Source organism: Sebastes fasciatus, chromosome 2 (genome assembly GCF_043250625.1).
Source record: "Sebastes fasciatus isolate fSebFas1 chromosome 2, fSebFas1.pri, whole genome shotgun sequence".
Lineage (NCBI taxonomy): Eukaryota > Metazoa > Chordata > Actinopteri > Perciformes > Sebastidae > Sebastes > Sebastes fasciatus.
Genome location: NC_133796.1, coordinates 42,689,892 through 42,707,763, shown reverse-complemented (window position 1 = coordinate 42,707,763; position 17,872 = coordinate 42,689,892). Strand labels below are relative to the sequence as shown.

The 17,872-nt window shown below is 39.7% G+C and overlaps 1 protein-coding gene across 9 annotated transcripts in view; it reads left to right on the top strand.

Moving 5' to 3' along the window:
* Positions 1-2,769: 2,769 nt before the first annotated feature.
* pacsin3 (protein kinase C and casein kinase substrate in neurons 3) overlaps positions 2,770-17,872 on the top strand; it is a 65,950-nt gene continuing 50,847 nt past the window's right edge. For 2 of the 9 annotated variants that reach the window (XM_074624236.1, XM_074624246.1), the window contains exons 1-2: positions 2,788-3,332; positions 3,501-3,592. In XM_074624236.1, the coding sequence (XP_074480337.1) occupies positions 3,103-3,332; positions 3,501-3,592 (322 nt within the window). In that variant the 5' untranslated portion in view covers positions 2,788-3,102. Of the gene's footprint in view, positions 3,466-3,490; positions 3,593-12,621; positions 12,728-17,872 lie in introns of those variants that run through there. The other 7 variants (XM_074624296.1, XM_074624272.1, XM_074624264.1 and 4 more) reach the window with 7 other exon arrangements.

Here is a 17,872-nt window from a genome sequence, read left to right as displayed (position 1 = left end):
TTATAAACCAGAAACTTCACCCAGCGCACGTTACCGGAGGAATCTGATCAGAAATCGGCGACACATGATGAACATCTGCGGTCCAGATTCCAGGTTTTCCTGACGGTTTCTCTCAGGTAAATAATACTATTTATATCTCTGTTAGTTAGCTCTGTGTTTACCTCATGCATCAACTCTGTAAACCGTAAACATACACTCTGTTTTACGTCTGTCTTTACAGATCCATCTGTGAGAAATGACCGACAGAATCATCCCAGAGGAGAGCAGACAGCTGAGAGCAGACAGCTGTGGGCAGATGGGAGATACAGAGCTAACCCGTTAGCATGTAGCTACATGCTAACGGGTTAGCTCTGTTTACATGGAGATACAGAGCTAACCCGTTAGCATGTAGCTAACCCGTTAGCATGTAACTACATGCTAACGGGTTAGCTACATGCTACCGCTATGACACGGTGTGTAAACACAGCGACCATCAGGGTGGAAAATAGAAGATGTGAAACAGTAGTCAGTTCATTATTTCTGCTAAAAGATAAATGTATGGAAGATCAGAGTAATGGTATATTATTTACAGTAGTAGCTGTCTCTGTGTTACCATGACTACAGACCACCGGAGCTTAGCTTACTGTAGTTTACCAGAGCTGAAGACTTTCTCCTGTACCATGTTAACATAACTAACAGGTGAGATGATTACAAATGCTGTGAATAATTAATATTGTCATCTGTCTACTCAAATAAAGTTTGACTGTGAAACAGAAATGTGTTGTGTTGCTTACAAGTCACTATTTACTACCTGTACTCTGCTACATGCATGACATCAAATATATATAATATATAAATATCATCTGTTTAAACAGTGTAATTACATAAAGCCTTTGTGAAAGAACATGTTATATTTAGATGATGGTAGTACATGAAGACTGTTCTGCTGGTTCTTGCAGACTAACAGTAGGAGCTACTTTGCTCAAGTTCGGTTGAGGAGGAGAGACAGTGACGCGCTGTGGGGCGGGGTCAGCTACTGAAGGTTCTCTCTGGTTCGACCAGGAAACCCTTACATGGCTTGCATTTCTCAAATGACGTCAGAATACAAGGAAAAAAGCGATTTTTTTTTCTGCACCCATTTCCGGACAAACGGAGGAGGAGAAAAAGAGAGAGGATGGTCTTTTATGATACTATGGTGGCCTGTAGACACACTGGGGACAGATATTGATGTTTAAAAGACATGGAAAAGTGCATTTTGCATAATAGGTGACCTTTAAGTAAAGTACTCGCGTAAATTTACATTTCACCAGTACTCAGTGGCGATTTGGAGTTTATTTTTCTGGAAAGATAAATGTGGTGGCAGCTTGTTATAAACCTTCCTCACCACTTCCAGCAGGGTGTAAAGAGTTCTGACTCATGTAGACTACCATGTCCAACTTCCACTTGGCCCTCTGAAGACACTCACTCTCCTTTTTCAGCTATCCAATTGATGAGGGTCGTATTGTGAGTGAAAAGAAGTTTATTCCACGAAAATAAAAATAAACAAAAATGTATCCATACATGCAATGATGGACTATGCTCCCCATCCAGTTCCACTGAAAAGTAACTTGCACTAATCACACAATTAAAAGGGACAAATTGTCCAATAGCAGGGCAGACTAGAGGAGCACAAGTCTTAATAGGGCAAAACACACACCAAAGAGTCAAAACGCATCAAAGCCCATTCTACAACATGTAACTAATTATTTTAATTCTGATGCATATCAAACATTTTGAATGGCATAACACAATGTACTTATGCAAAGAGAATGAAATACAAAAAACTGTAGATAATATATCATGGCTCTCACAAAATTGAAATTTGACGTTTTGACACGTTACACTTCTGGTAATATTTTATATTTCCTACGATATTATTAGGGCTTAAAGCATTTTGTAATATTTGCAGCTATTAGGAAAGGCTGAAGAGTGTAAACCGCTCCAATGTAATATTTTTAGGAAACTTAAAACATGCTTTTTATATACATATAAAAACGTGTAATTTCAGATGTTTCTGCTGCTTTACTCAATCAGACAGACAATATGACAGCACAGTGTTTTAGTGGTTACGCTGGTCCAGAAGAGGGCGCTGTTTGTAAAGATAACTGCTTTGGAAAGTCTTCATTTAATGTAAACAAGAAACGTGCGGTGTGTTAAAGTGATGACCTGCATTGGAATGAAATAATCTTTTTTTTATTTATTTGCAGACCTATTGTCTTTACAGTATATGTGTGCGTGTGTGAACATTAACCCAGTTCTATCAGTGGGTCTGGGTTAATGGTGCTTTCAAGTACACCTCGAGAACCCCAAACTCCATCTATAGCTTGTTGGTTGACATTTATTCAAGATTTTTTTGTTATCACAAATGATACTGAAACTTGTTATTTGTGATAATATACAATTTTGACACAGGTTGTTGTTTGCTGTAGATAAATGACAAATTTCAAGAAGTACATAATATAAATGTTTTTTAGGACTGAAAACGTGAGGAGACAATTGTCAATCTTGACAATCTTATGCCTTAACCTTTAAAATTAATTTTAAAGGTTAAGGCATAAGATTAATTGGCTTGTAAGACACATTTATTTTTTAAATATGAATTATTATTTTTGGTCTGGAGGTAAAAGAGAATTATAAAGTTCCATTTTTACAATTTATATGCCAATTTATCTTACAAGCATATGATACATTGACTTGCAAATATCAACTACTACTACTACTAATAATAATAATAATAATAATTATAATAATATTAACTATACTATTTTTGGTTTCGAGGTAAAGGAAGATTATAAAGTTATTTTTCTTTTTTACAATTTGCAAGCTAATTTACGGGCATAAAATGATATTGCTTCTAAAAATAATCTTCCACTATTCAATCCCACTCTATAATAATTTCAACTATACTATGAGGTACAACTAAATGGAGATTAAATTTTTTTGCTCCTTTTTTTGTTGCTTTTTTTGCTCATGTGAGGAGGAGGTATGTTTTTCCAGCGTGTAGTGGCGGTTTGTCCGACGGTCCGGTAAGGCTGCATAAAGCCGTGCACAGACAGTGAAGGGTTAAACTGGGTAATAGGATGAATGGAGATTGTGGTGAGCAGCATCCCATTACACAGACGCCAGGAGGCAGCGGAGGGGGGAGACACTTATTATCCAACAGCATCTCATTACACAGACGGCAGGAGGCAGCGGAGTTATTATCGAACAGCCCCAACTACTTGTCATTCCCCTCCGGAGAACAAACACCATTTATTTGAACTTTTCACTCCGGAACTTGACTGTTTAACCGAGGAGAGAAGCGGTATCTGGTGGTGAGTTAGTGGGATCTTGTCACCGTGTAAAGGCTGATGGCTGATGGCTGAGGGGGAGGAAACTCGCAACATGTCGCAGTTTTTGGAGGTTTCTAAACAGGACTAACCGCTGTGTTGATTAACGAGGATACAGGTGAGGAGAGGAGAGGAGAGGAGAGGCGAGGAGAGGCGAGGCGAGGCGGTCAGACCGGAGAGGAGAGGAGAGCCGCTGAAGCTCCGAGAGGAGTTCTGGTTTGTTCCTCCAGGTCGGAGAGAAACAGGTAAGAGAGCTCACCTGTCTGCAGCCAGCACGGTGACACCACGCTCACATCATACTGTTCTACACGTCTATTTATACTTTACTGCTCATGGAACATCAGAACCGTTACCAACCAAACTGTGTTCTAAACATCCAATATCACAAACTGACTAATAACTGACTTTACTGACAGTTAGCACCGAAGCTAACGTTAGCTGGAAGTGTTGAGCTAACGTTAGCTCAAACTTACTTGGAGCCAACATTTACATACTTGTACTTTTCATAGTGTTTCCATTTCCCGCTACTGTATATACTTATATATATACTTTCTACATCTCCTCCACCACGTCTCAGAGGGAAATATTGTAACGTTACTTTTGACTCCACTACATTTCTTTGACATTTCTAGTTACCAGATACTTTGACATAGAAAAGGCAGTACTGTACTAACGTTACTAATGTAACCAACGTTACTAATGTAACGTTACCCAGTAGTATACAAAGTTCAGTAAGTACATTTACTTACAAATAATAAAAGTATAATCTTGAGGTACTTTACTTGAGTATTTCACTTTATACTCCAGAGGCAAATATTGTACTTTTTACTCCATTACATTTATTTGATAACTCTAGATACTTTGCAGATTTAATCAACAAATAAATAATGATGTAATGATATAGATTAAAACCTTATTGATCCCCAGGGGGGAAATAAGAAGCTGCCCATCAGATAAAAATATATAAGTACTTTAAATGAGCTTCACCTTTACCAGCTTCAACATTAAAGTAATGAACACATTAATGCACCAATAATTATAATCCAATATTATAATATGCATGATTCTGAAATCAGCCATTCTGAGTAATGAGTACTTTTACTTTTAGTACTGATGCTTTTGTACTTGTGTAAAAATGTGAATGCAGGACTTCTACTTGTAACAGAGTATTTATACACTGGTATTGCTGCTTTTACTTGACTACAATATTTGAGTACTTCTTCCAGCGCTATAATATTAGCTGTTAGTATGAATTTGTCAGATTCTTCACCACTTATCGGTATTGACATGATTGATAACATCTTTCTTAATTTTACGCTCTGTCTTTTTAATAGCAATATTGGTTTGAAAAGTAGCCTCATAACTAGAATATATTAATAAGTTGCTCTAAAAACGCATCAATACTCTCATAAAGTAAACAAAAGTTTACAGCAGCCTCCTTTACCAAATGGTTTTAAGTCACATTTTAAAGCTGAATTAAGTGATTTTGACCAGTAGGGAGCAGAACAACTAAAAGATATCGTTTACCTTATCAAGTTGTTATGACTAATATGTCAGCTTACATTATCTGTTTACAAATCCAGCACACACAGAACAACTTCATCATCCCGTCGGCCCTTTTCACAACAGACATTATGACTTTCCAGAGTCGGAAAAGAAGCACAGGTGTAATGCTAGTACCAGTATATTATGTAAAACAATGCTGTGTTATGCAAGTTTAAGGTTTGAAGTCACCAAAAGGTACATTGCTACTAGGGATGGAACGGTTCACAAAATTCACGGTTGGGTTGATATCACGGTTTTGGGGTCACGGTTTTGGGTTCGGTTCGATACATTAATGTTACAGTGAGGAGGTCATGTTCTGATTTCAACATGCTTTTCATTTATTTGGCAAAAATAAGTTAACAAATGTTTGCCTTAACAAAAGTATGGCTTACATAAAGAACATAAACACTTCTTCATTGTCAAATCTTAACTGAAAAAATAGGTCTTCTACAGTCATTAGTGCAAACAAGAAATGCAGCTTTGTTATTTTCATATAAGTATGATGTAATTATAGACAAAGGCCATCAACATAAATTGAAGAATAAGCTCAACCAGAATACGGTTGGATTTCTGTGCCACTGTGTTTTAAAAAAATAATTGCTAGATATAAAACGCATAACAGGGATTGTGCTGCTGGAATTACTGTGTTGCTTAAGTGTATAGCGCGGCTCAAGTAACGTTACGTTAACCATATGCTGAAATCCAGCATCCTCCACGACTCCATAAGGCTGCATATCTTTCACTATAAACCTCCCTGATGCTGTAGTTGTGTTTTTACCCTGTCTGAGTCTGAGTCTGAGTCTGAATCTGAATCTGAGTCTGAGTCTGAGTCTGAGTCTGAGTCTGAGTCTGAGTCTGCATGTAGAGGCTGTTTAAATGCAGCGGGGAGAAGGAGTAGCTCTTTTCTACCCGGAGGTTGCCGCTAGCATCAACCACACGTGTTGCACAGTGCTCACACAGTCACCGTTTATTCCACCACTTTTTTCCTGTCATTTTCATGGTAACACTAAATATGTAATGCTCCATACAGCAGAGCCAAACGAAGCTGGTGGATCCTCTAACTGGACTTCATCGTGTCTACTCGCCATTTCCTAAACTGACTGACAGCCGCACTTCATCCGTGAAAGGGGCGGGGTCACGCTTCATCAACACATGCGCAGTAAAATCTGGTCTGCATTCACTTGAGCCAATAGCAACGCACGACCGCAGCTTCAGTTACACTGCGCATGTGTTAAACCCAATACCATAAGACTCATGTCCGCCCGTGTCCCAGCCTCCTTCCATAGGCCTTGATTTCTAGTGTGACAATAAACGGGAGCCTAACTCTACATGAAATAAAACACAATCGGCCTCATAACTTATTTCAAATGAACCGAACAATTCTTACACAACCTGAACCGTGACTAGTGAACCGAACGATTCAGATTTTTTACCTGAACCGTTCCATCCCTAATTGATAAATAATGATAATGTATTTGCCTCCTTTCCACATAAAAGTAACAGGAAATGTCACAGATTGTGGCCTTAAACTGAACTACGGTAATATAATTTCACGTTATTAATTAAGAAAGGATTTGTAGGTTTTGAAGCAGTGACTCTCATGACTTTTACTTTGGCGAATCAGACAGTTTACACACCTCAAACCTTAAAAAATAGTCAAAACGCTTTGTGAATCTGACACCTCATGATGGAAAAGGAGAATAATTACCCGATTACAATTTGTTTCATGCTTTGAGTGAGTGTTGAGTGGACACAATCTCTACTAAATAATGTCTAACCACTGAAGGTATCATCAGATGAGGCCAGCGGCCTGTTGGCTGATAGAAATCCATGTGACAAGCAGCAGTATACAGTCGGATCTATGGAGGGGCGGGGCAGGCAGGCTGAGACTTTCCCCAAGCTTCAGGCTTCAAATCCTGCTAAGCAAGTGGAATTTCATGGAAACCTGAAATATGTCAATGCAGAATGTGAACTCCCTCCCAGCTCTTCTCTGGTTGGCCATCTGCTTGTGCTTTTTTAAAATCTAAACTTAAGAAAGTGACACCAGAATTCAAAAACTGAAGAGTTCAGGTCAGGGTCACTTTTTATGTTTCTGTTTTATTATTATCACATCTCATCCAGCTGATTAGAGTAGACACCTTTTTAACAAAACGGGCTCCATGTTATTTAGTGTGTTAACCAACAGTAGAATTAATTATTTCTCATTATGTAGGTAAGAGTGTTTAATGACATAAAAGAGTTCCCTGAAATTACCCAAAAGATGCTAAAATATAGACATTTGTTTACTACTACTCTAAAACCCTTTAAAAAACTGATTTATACAAAAACATGAAATAAATCAGAAGCAATAAATGTAATAAAAGTTATCTTAAAAAAAAAACAGCATTAAGTAACTAGAATGAAAAGAATAAGAAATTGAAAATAAATTTACTTTAAATTTCAGGCTGGTCTCATACACTGTTTGTAGCTATACCTACGAAAAGTAATGCACTGTAATTTGTATATATTGCACAAAATCAATTTGTATGTAATTAACGTAATCATGAACCAGGAAATATAAATAGCGGTGAACGCCGCATAGGGAAGAGGTGGGGGTGGATAGGTGGGTCACAAAATACCGAGACCGGCGTTTGTGTCCCGTGTGAAACCAGAACTCAACGTTCATGTATGTCACGTAACTTACATACTTACAAATGTTTGCTTGAAGAATGACTTCTATCAGTTATCAAAATAGTCGCTGAATAATTTGTTAATGGACTAATAGTTTCAGCTCTATTTAAAGAAGCCAGCAGTCAGGTTGTTTTAATTAAAGCTATATTTCGTTAGAGAATATAAGTCTTGGGTGTTCTGTGTTGAATTTTCTAGACAGCGAGGCTTCATGCAGTCACACTGGAGTCAAATGTGAACAGCAGGGGAAACAGGTTCTAGGTTAATCTTTGCAACGTGCAACAGATTGTGCCAAGCCAGCCCCAGCCAGCGTCTCGGAGCCTGCAGGCTTGTTGCAGAGCTATAGGGCTAGCTGGCAAGGAGGCGGTTCTGGCCTAGCATAGCCTTGCCGATGTGGTTCTGGTCAGAAAAGAGCTGCTGGGACAACAGCTGTGTGTGTGTGGGAACAAGGCTGAGTTGTCCCTTTCTCTCAGTCTGCTGTACTCTGCCTCTCTGTGATCTGCTTTCGTTTTGTTTTCTGTCCTGGCCTCGCCTCTCTCCCAGAGAGCTGCTGTCACATGGTGTGTTGACAGTTAGACGCAGAGCCTCGAGCTGTCAGACGTTACAAAACGAGTGGGACGGAGTGTGAAATGTTGAATCAATTGCTTAAAAGACCGACCTGCAATTATATTTGATTGACAACTTGGAGATCAAATGTTGCTGCATTGTTTCGTGAAAATAAAACATGTTTATGCCATTAAGTCAACGAAAGTCAGCGTCCTGTTGCTCGCGCTTGTGCTCGCTCTACATAGACATGAACGAGTATCGGTCAATACAGTGAGGCGACACACGTCAGCTAAAAGCACAATATCACTCTATATTTCGTCTGCTTGGCAGTAATGTTAGCTGACCAGACGAAGGTCTCTCCATGAATCAATGCTGATACTGTGTTTCCTGCTTCAGCCTCCCGACCGCGGTCAGAAGGAACAGGGGAGACACCGGAATTTTGGTCGGAGACGATAACGTTACTTAGCAGCATGAAACAAGACGCGGGAAACCTCTGTTGGGTCTGGAGGAGCTGCAGCATTTGTTTCTGCACAAACTTCCACTGTACATTCACTAGATATTCTCAGAGCTAAACTAACTCTTCTGCAGTGTGTGGTGTGCGCCCATGCACGTGAGAGGTGGAGCGAAAGAGAACGAGTGCGGTGTGTGAGTGAAAGCAAGCAGGCAGGCAGATACAGCAGAGACTCCGGCCCTGGAGACCAAAGCTACGGTCTCCCCCGCGTCCTCCGACCGCGGCCAACACTGTTCAACAGACGGGCTTCACTTAATAGAACTTTGCGGTTTTGGTGCTTCCGTGTAGTTTGTGTTGCAGTCTAAGTCTGAACAGCGTAGCCACACGCGAGCGTGCATGGGACACCGACCCGCATGATTTATATGTGTAAGAAGTGTACCTTTACAGTACCTTTTAAAGCTGAAGTAGGTGAGATTGGAACAAACATTATTAAGAAAAGTTATTTTTATAAAACGGTCGCTATATCGTGACAGTAGTACATGAAACAGGTAACCTGGAAAAAAAACATGTGCCTCTGTGTAAAACAAGGAAAACAAGCAGTAAGAGCTGATCTGAGGTCTGCTGTCCAGCTGCCGTCAATAAGAGCCGGCTGTCAATCACTCACAAACTCTGACCAAACGGTCAAACTAGGTAGCACTGATCAAATCTGAATCAATATTCTGTTACTGTAATGCCTATTTCTCTCCCCAGATGTTTTCAGAATCATCTTGTAGTAGGGATGTTAATAATTAACCTTTTAACCGTTAACCTACATTTAGCATTTTAACCGATTAAAGCTATCGGTTAAAACGGTTAAAAGAAATGTTAATGAATTAAAAAGCTGAGCGGCTCAGAGGAGTGGCTCAGAGGAGCGGCTCGTCACTTTAAGGAGAAAAACTGGTCCACCTTAACATCCCACCTTAAGAGGCGGAGCCGGAGTTGCAGGATACAGGACGTTGGCTCCGGACTCTCCATGGATGTCTCTCCAGCTTGCTTGAGTGGAGCAGAGTTGTAGTTTCGTAGCATTTATTCACTAACAAATAAACTGTACACACACTGCTACACCTACGTTCACAGCTATGACTAGTGATGGCGAGATGGAGCTTCATGAAGCACTGAAGCCCCCCAGCAAATTGGTTCGCAAAAGGGTTCATTTCACGAGGCTTCATCTGGGCTTCATATGCACATGAAACCACCTATCGGCCAAAGAGTGTAAAACAGGTACATATATTCAAAATATGTGGCAGTGGTTTAACCGGGCATAGGGCAGTGAATGTGCTTGTGTAACTAAAGGAAAATGAAAGATGGGAGACATTATTCTTTTTTTATTCAGGAATAATAAGTTCTCAACTGTATTTTGGCTTCGGGCATCTTCAATGACGTCATTTGTCTAAAACGATACAAGCCTCGATACACGCTTCACAGAAAACTTCCTGGATTACTCGACACACGCTCCGAAGCCTCGGCACATCACATAACATCACTAGCTATAATGCCACCAACCACCCCACACTCACAGCTAACACACACACACGGTCTGTCGGGAACTCGCTAAAGTTACGCAGACTATGTGTGTGGCAGCGGCGAGCGCGAAGCCTCCGGCAATGCTAGGGCTGCTAACGTCGCACAAATACACACTATTTGTTGGCCACTCGCTAAAGTTATGCCGGGCAGACAGAGTATCGTTACGCCGGGCAGACACACAGCTGACAACCTGCTAAACTAAACTAAATGTGCGGTGGAGAGTTTTACGGGGAAAGTGGCTGCATGTCAGCAACACTACATGTAGAGATCTCGTGAGGGAATACCAAGCACCGCTGCCATGACCGGAGCACAGCCAACAGGAACATGTGATTGGTCAAAGTCTAGGAGCAGAAGTCTAGTTTTCTCTCAGAACACTTCAATTACAATATGCTGAAACGTTATCATGGAATTTTTGCCCAATTATGCCAAAAATGTTTTGCCTACTGAAACTTTGATGGAAACTGGTGTCAAATTAGGACAGTTATCCAGTAGGGGTGTGACGAAATATCAGGCCACCAAAAAAACGTGACGATATGCATCGTCGAGACGAAAAACTGGATCGCGATATCAGGGCATAATATGTACATCCAGGGCAACAGCACGGTGAAGGCTACTGTTTTGGAGCGGCGAAGAAGAATTGATTTGCGTTAAATGGATGTATTTGATGTATTAAAAGAACTGGATCCAGCATTGGAGGCGGGGCCCCAGTCATTCCTATGAGAGTTGCTCAGTGGTGCATGAAGCCTAAATGGCTCCACTTCCGTCTGGAAAAGTACCCGGATCTTGGCGGAGTAGTGTCCGAGATGATTGGCTGAGTAGTGTCCGCTCGGTCACATGACTCGGTCATGGGGTCCCAACGTCACGCCGGCGTCACGGCTTATGCTCCAGCCTCGGTCTGGGTCCCACTCACATGAACGGAGGAAGGGAAATAACTCTGGATTCAGCTATTAGTGCATTTTACAGCTTTAAAAACTAAATTTTTTTAAAAATAAGGGCTATTAGAGTGTTCGTACTGGGGAGTTGATTCACCTAAAAAAAAATTAGCCGCTGAGTTACAGACGTCTCTTTCCCAATGGAAGTCTATGGGAAAAAGTATTTTTGGGCCCAATGCATCACGTGACTGACACAGAAGTTACAGTACCGCCGTTTGGCAACTACGAAAGTCTGGATCAACGACCGCCGCACTTCCTGGGGCCTTAGGTTAAACAAGTAGATTTTTTTCTTGGTTAATAAATTATGGTATTGGATCAGTGCATTGACTGGCGTACTTTCCGTTACACGATACTGAATTTTGGGCAGTATCGAACGCATTTCCGATCGGAACAACTCTAATATTCACAAAAAGGCGTTTTATATTTTGTATTTTTTATGTGTTGTTTTCACCATATGATGTGTCATATTTTGCATCATCATTACGACTGTTGTAAATTTCAGGAACAATATCAGAAGATATGATCTTTATTGTGTCGAAAATTTACAACACAGTCATGATGCAAAATATGACACATAATATGGCGAAAAATATAAAAACATGAAATATAAAAAGCCTTGTAACTAAAAGAAAAATACACCTTTTTCTTTCATTAAAATGGCTGATTTACTTCCCTATTGCATGCCAGAGTTGATGCTGATTTGGGTTCATAGGATATGAAACCCTATTGATGGAGATAACAAATTTCAAAAGACCACTGTTTTGTATGTTTTAGTCCCATTTACTACAAATAATTCAGACTTGAACTACAGTGTTATTAATCCTCCTAGCAGATATTGGTTTCCCTCACCTAAATACAGTGTTAAAATTAACTTTGCAGAGACTTAAAACTTGTTGGAAATGGGTGATTCATGACAGTGAGTGTCAAAGTTACCTTACTTTATCATTGTGTGGCAATTTAGTTGTAAGTGGGGACTGATTTGAAAACATTTCCCTTAATCTATAGATGATTTAAAAGTCTAAATAAAAACAAATTAAAAAAAGAAATAAAGTAAAATGTTTCCTTTTAATGTATGCATTTACTGTTAAAGGACAAATACATGTCAAAAGAACAATTATTTAGCTTTTTATCTTGGAAAAAAAACCTTCAAAATAAAAGCAGACATGAGGTTTCTTGTGATAAATTACCTATCTTAAGCATGTTTTGAGTCTACAAGCTAGGAAAACATTTAAAAATCTGAAAATATGTCTTTGAACATGATCAGACCTGACACTCCCTTCCCAACTCATAGCCCAGGAAGGTAATTTTAGAGGTGTGAGCTAACTGCTCTGACCTCCTCTTATGGGGGCCGCTGGTCCTCTGGCGGTTTCATTATCCGTCCACTACCAGCTCCATGTGTGGCATTTCACCCTGGCCCCCAGAATGTGCCACCTTCCAGCCAGCACCGAGCCTTATAACGGGCCGCTGGGTCAGCCCCGTCTGAACGCTGCTGGGATCTAACCGCACGCTGCTCCGCTGTCTAACAAACCTCTCTGTGTGTTTTCCCTTTGCTGTCGCATCTGCTCCTGAGGGATCTTCCTCTCTCCGTCTGTCCCTGTTGTGTCTCTCAGGCCCGCGGAGACAGAGACTGTCTTCTGTTTGGACATCTGTCCGTCTCAATTTTCGTCTCTGATAAGGTAAGTTCTGCTGTCACTCTGGGCTCAACGCTTCAGCATTGTTTTGATCCTGTGCAACATGTGGTGTGTGTGCTGTTTCTGTTCATTATCATACTTATTGTGCCCCTATTATCAGTAGGGCTGCACCTAACGATTATTTTTTTAACGATTAATCTAACGATTATTTTTTCGATTAGTCGATTAATCTAACGACTAATTCTTCAATTATTCTAAAAAAAATTTTTATAAATAAATAAATATCAAAAACTTGACTCGTTATTATTTCAGTACTTTATTCAAATATCTTCTCTTATAAACATATACATTAAACAAGAGTATTATTATGGCATTATTTCTCAACAAAAAATATCCCAGTCTTTACTGGTAATCTGTTTTCAGTCCAACATACAATTTCTTCAAAATAAAATTAAAACAAGAGCTTGTATTGTAAATGCATGTAAAAGGAATAAAGTGCAATGTTGTTTCTGTGGAAAAAGTCCTCCACTCTGCTTTGTCTTATCCTGAAAAAGAGACACAGAAAGCCATTAGAATAATGATAATAGTGGCACATTTTAAAACAGGTCTAATTTCCACAGCACTGTTGTGTTATGACATTAGGCTAATAATAATAATAATAATCCTCATCAGTATTTTTACTTAAGTACTTAACTGAAAACTTAAAATGGTTTAGACATGGATTTATTTCATCACTGTAATAATATGCAGTTAAGATAAACACTAGCAAATGTACTTTTGCATCAGTGTGGAGCAAGAGAGAAATAATTGAAACTATTTACAGACTAACAGTCACAGACTGTAGAACAATATGTAACGTTACTTTAAGCCATTTTCTCACTTGTACATCGCCGTTAAAGTAAACAGAAAATATATAACGGCCGAATAACAACGTTAGATGACGCGTGGTGTAACGTTATATAACAGTGGTCCATAAAATACTTTTAACGTGGTGATGAAGAAACATTTTAAAAACAAACTTTAAATGACTACTGTTAACAGAAACACGTCCGCGCTTTTACAATCTTAATAGATCATGCCAGGGTGATGAAAAAGTCAACAGGACTTACGCCGGGGCCACACAGCGCGCATCATGCTCGCGTGACGGCAGCGTCACGTCGTGGCCGCGTCATGCCCACCTAGGGTGTTCACACTAGACGCGAGTTACCCACGTCTCGGGAGCGTCCCGGAGCTACCTGTCAGCTGTGTTTTTGCTGTTGCTGACAGCCCTTTCTTTCTACATAGAGTTTGCCTTTTAATGGCCATTTAACTTCATAATAAATGTGATTTATATTTATTTAAGACAAAAAAGGGTAAGAACTGTGTGGTAATTTGTAAATATTATTAAAAACAAGCAAATAAATTCATACATAAATATTAATATATAGCCCATATAAATCCCTCTTTTCTGTCAGTGAAGAGGGATTTATATATATACAATGAGGAGGGATTTCTATGGGCTATATATATATATATATATATATATATATATATATATATATATATATATATATAAATCCCTCTTCATTGACAGTGAAGAGGGATTTCTGTGGGCTATATATTAATACAAAAAAATAAATAAATACATTAGTAGTAAGAGAGAGCCTACAGCAATCCCTCTTCACTTTGACTGGCACAGTTTTAAACAACATTTCCACGGGGTTTCGGGTTCCTGTTCTACAGCATTCCAGGTTGCGGCTTTTATCGAAAACGACTTAATTTACATCTGGGGCGGGACAGCAATTTACATTATAAATGCTGATGTTCCGACATCTCAGGCAACTTGGAGCTTTTCACCACCTTGTTGCTGAACTGCGCCTTGATGGAGAAAAACACCTGAAGTATTTCAGAATGATAAATATAAGTAAAGTGTTTTTTTTTTATTATTATAAAACAAAGCAAAATAAACAGTTTCGTTATTTGTTAACCTTTAGAAAACGAAAATTATTATTAAATATCTTTAAAAAAATTAAATAACACCTCTAAAAGAAAGAACAATAAAGTTACGTGGTGTTTGTTGAGAGAGAGAGAGAGAGAGCGAGCGAGAGAGCGAGAGAGAGAGCGCATCGGAAAAATACTGCCAACTATCACCTGATGTTCTTATAACCTATTAACCTAGTCTATTATATGTATAGCATATGTAGGGTTTCTGCTATGACTACTACAGTGTTTACATAATTAAAAGCCTGTACTATATTAACTTGATGGAAACCTGCAAGCAGACAACTGCTTTATTTAGAGTATTTCAGAATAAAAGCATTGTGTTAATGAATGAATGATTCTGTGCACTAAAAACGCTAGAGGACTTTTATTTTGAAATCTAGATAGGAAGTGTAAAATATTGATGGTCAGTGACATATTCTACAGATGTCTAGACATGGAAACTGTAGTAATCTTGCTCATATACTGTCAATAGATCACCTTCACTGTCTGTTGCTGCTGGGAGACGCAGCCGAGAGGTAAGCGGCAAGCGTGAAAAATAGGCGAGCCTTCTATTCTATAAAATAGACGCACGTCAGACGTGCGTCTGACGCCCGTCTGACGTGCGTCTCATGCGGGCAGTGTGTCCACTCTAACCTGTTAACATGGACGCCGAAATAAAAAACAACACGCGACGTTGCCGTCACGCGAGCATGATGCGCGCTGTGTGGCCCGGGCTTTAAGCCTGGAGCACACAGCCCGCTTCATGCTCGCGTGACGGCAGCGTCGCGTGTTGTTTTTTATTTCGGCGTCCATGTTAACAGGTTAGAGTGGACACACTGCCCGCATGAGACGCACGTCAGACGCGTGTCTATTTTATAGAATAGAAGGCTCGCCTATTTTACACGCGAGCCGCTCGCCTCTCGGCTGCGTGTCCCAGCAGCAACAGACAGTGAAGGTGATCTATTTACTGTATATGAACATCATACCAGCAAGATTACTGCAGTGTACATGTCTAGACATCTGTAGAATATGTCACAGACAGTGAAAGTGATCTAGTGACTGTATATTAACTTCATACCAGCAAGACTTTACTACAGTTTCGAGGTTTATCTGTAGAATATGTTACGGAGATGAAAAAAAAAGTAAAGTTAAGTAAACTTGTTTTTAAATCAACACTTCCTGCTTTCATTTCAAAATAAAAGCCCTCAGGCGTTTTTTCTATAGACAGAATCCCTTCATTTGTTAACACGAGGCTTTTATTCTGAAATATGATGAAATAAAACGCAATCACTTTGGGGGCTCCAAAAATGTATAAAGTTTGGGGTTTAAATCAACACTTCCTGCTTTCATTTCGAAATAAAAGCCCTAAAGCGGGTTTTCTTTGCATAGAATTCCTTCATTTGTTGACACAAAGCTTTTATTCTGAAATATGTGCCGGACAGTGATGTGGAACAAGCAGAGAGTTGGAAAGCATCATAAATGAATACAGTACTGAGTTTTAATTGTGGATTATTACTATTATTTACTAATTACCACACGTTTCTGAACCTTTCTCTGTCTAAAATAAATATAAATTATATTTATTATGAAGTTAAATGGCCATTAAAAGGCAAACTATGTAGAAAGAAAGGGCTGACAGTAGCATCAGAAACACAGCTGACAGGTAGCTGACACGCTCCCGAGAGGCAGCTAACTCGCGTCTAGTGTGAACACCCTAGGTGGGCATCACGCGGCCACGACGTGACGCTGCCGTCAGGCGAGCCTGAAGAGGGCAGTGTGCCCCAGGCTTTACAGCGGTGTCTTGCTGTCTTCTTCACGCAGCGCTCCGGGATGCCTTCTTGTCAGGTGATGGTGCATTGCACTTGTACTGCTGTGGTACGCCATCTCCATTCTGCACAACTTACAGAGCACCGCATTGTTGGTTCTCTGTTTGAAGTGTTCCCACACCTTTGATGAACGTTGGAGAGGTTTTTTGCTCTCTGGGGGAATCAGAATCCATGCTCGGACCGGGCGCAGCGCATTTTCATTACGTCATCCGATGCGTCGACGCACGTTACGTAAATTGACGTATTTACGTAATCGACTACGTCGACGATCGCCCCAGCCTTAATTATCAGTGAATGAAAGTAACTAAGTGCTTTTACTCAAGTGCTGTATGTAAGAACAATTCTTAGGTACTTGATTATTTTAATTTTATTACTTTATACTTCAATTCCACCACATTTCAGAGGCAAATATTGTACTTTTTAGTCCGCCACATTCATCCGACAACTGTAGGTACTTTCAAAAATACAAAATATTGTAGTTTAAAAAACATCTTAAAAATGCATTTTTTTTAAAAAATCCCTGATGCTGAGGCCCGGCGAGGAGTAAATTTAGACAGGGTTTGTAATGGCCAGGATTGCAATACACAGGCGGAAACCCTGGTGATGTTTGTAGAACTGAAATGTTGCGTTGGCAAAGGCTCGCAGTATGGGGATGTTTTAGTTTTTATTGAGCTCTTATTTACACATGTACTGTAAGCTCATTGAGACACGCAGTCTCATTCTCAAGAGAGACCTGATAAAACTTGGGATATGGTCTAACTTTTTGTGGCCACGGGCCATCAGGCCATGGTTAATGTCGAACCCTGACACATCTGTTTTGTTCTTTTGGACTTCTCTCACATCTTTGCTTTTTAAAATGTAATATCTTTTGATTCTGAAATCTGAAAGTAACTAGTGGCTAAAGCTGAGCTGTTAATTTAGGCTGCCTCCACAACCCATAATCCGTTTGGCTTGTCCGAATCAGAGTGAAATTGAGAGTTTTGGTTCATATTCTATTTACTCTGGTTCGGTTTCAAAACGCACAAATTAAAGAGCACCAAATTAAAAAAAAAATAAGTTGCTGAGGGGCTTGTTAGGAGCTAATTTATTAAAAAGGGAACAAATGTTGGCTCGTGAAAGCACCCTAAACGTAGTGGAGTAAAAAGTAATAATAATAATAATGGGGGCAGTACTGCAAAGGCTTGATCACCCTTTGTTTTTAACCTGGACTTTGGAACAGTTAAAAGACCCAGACTGGCAGACCTGAGGGACTTGTTTCGAACAGTACTGTGTGAGGAGCACCGTTATATACTCCGGTGCCAGGTCATTCAGAGCTGTAAACGTGATTAAAAGTACTTTAAAAATAATTCTAAAAGAGACTGGGAGCCAATGAAGTGAAGCCAGAATTGGTGTGATGTGAGAG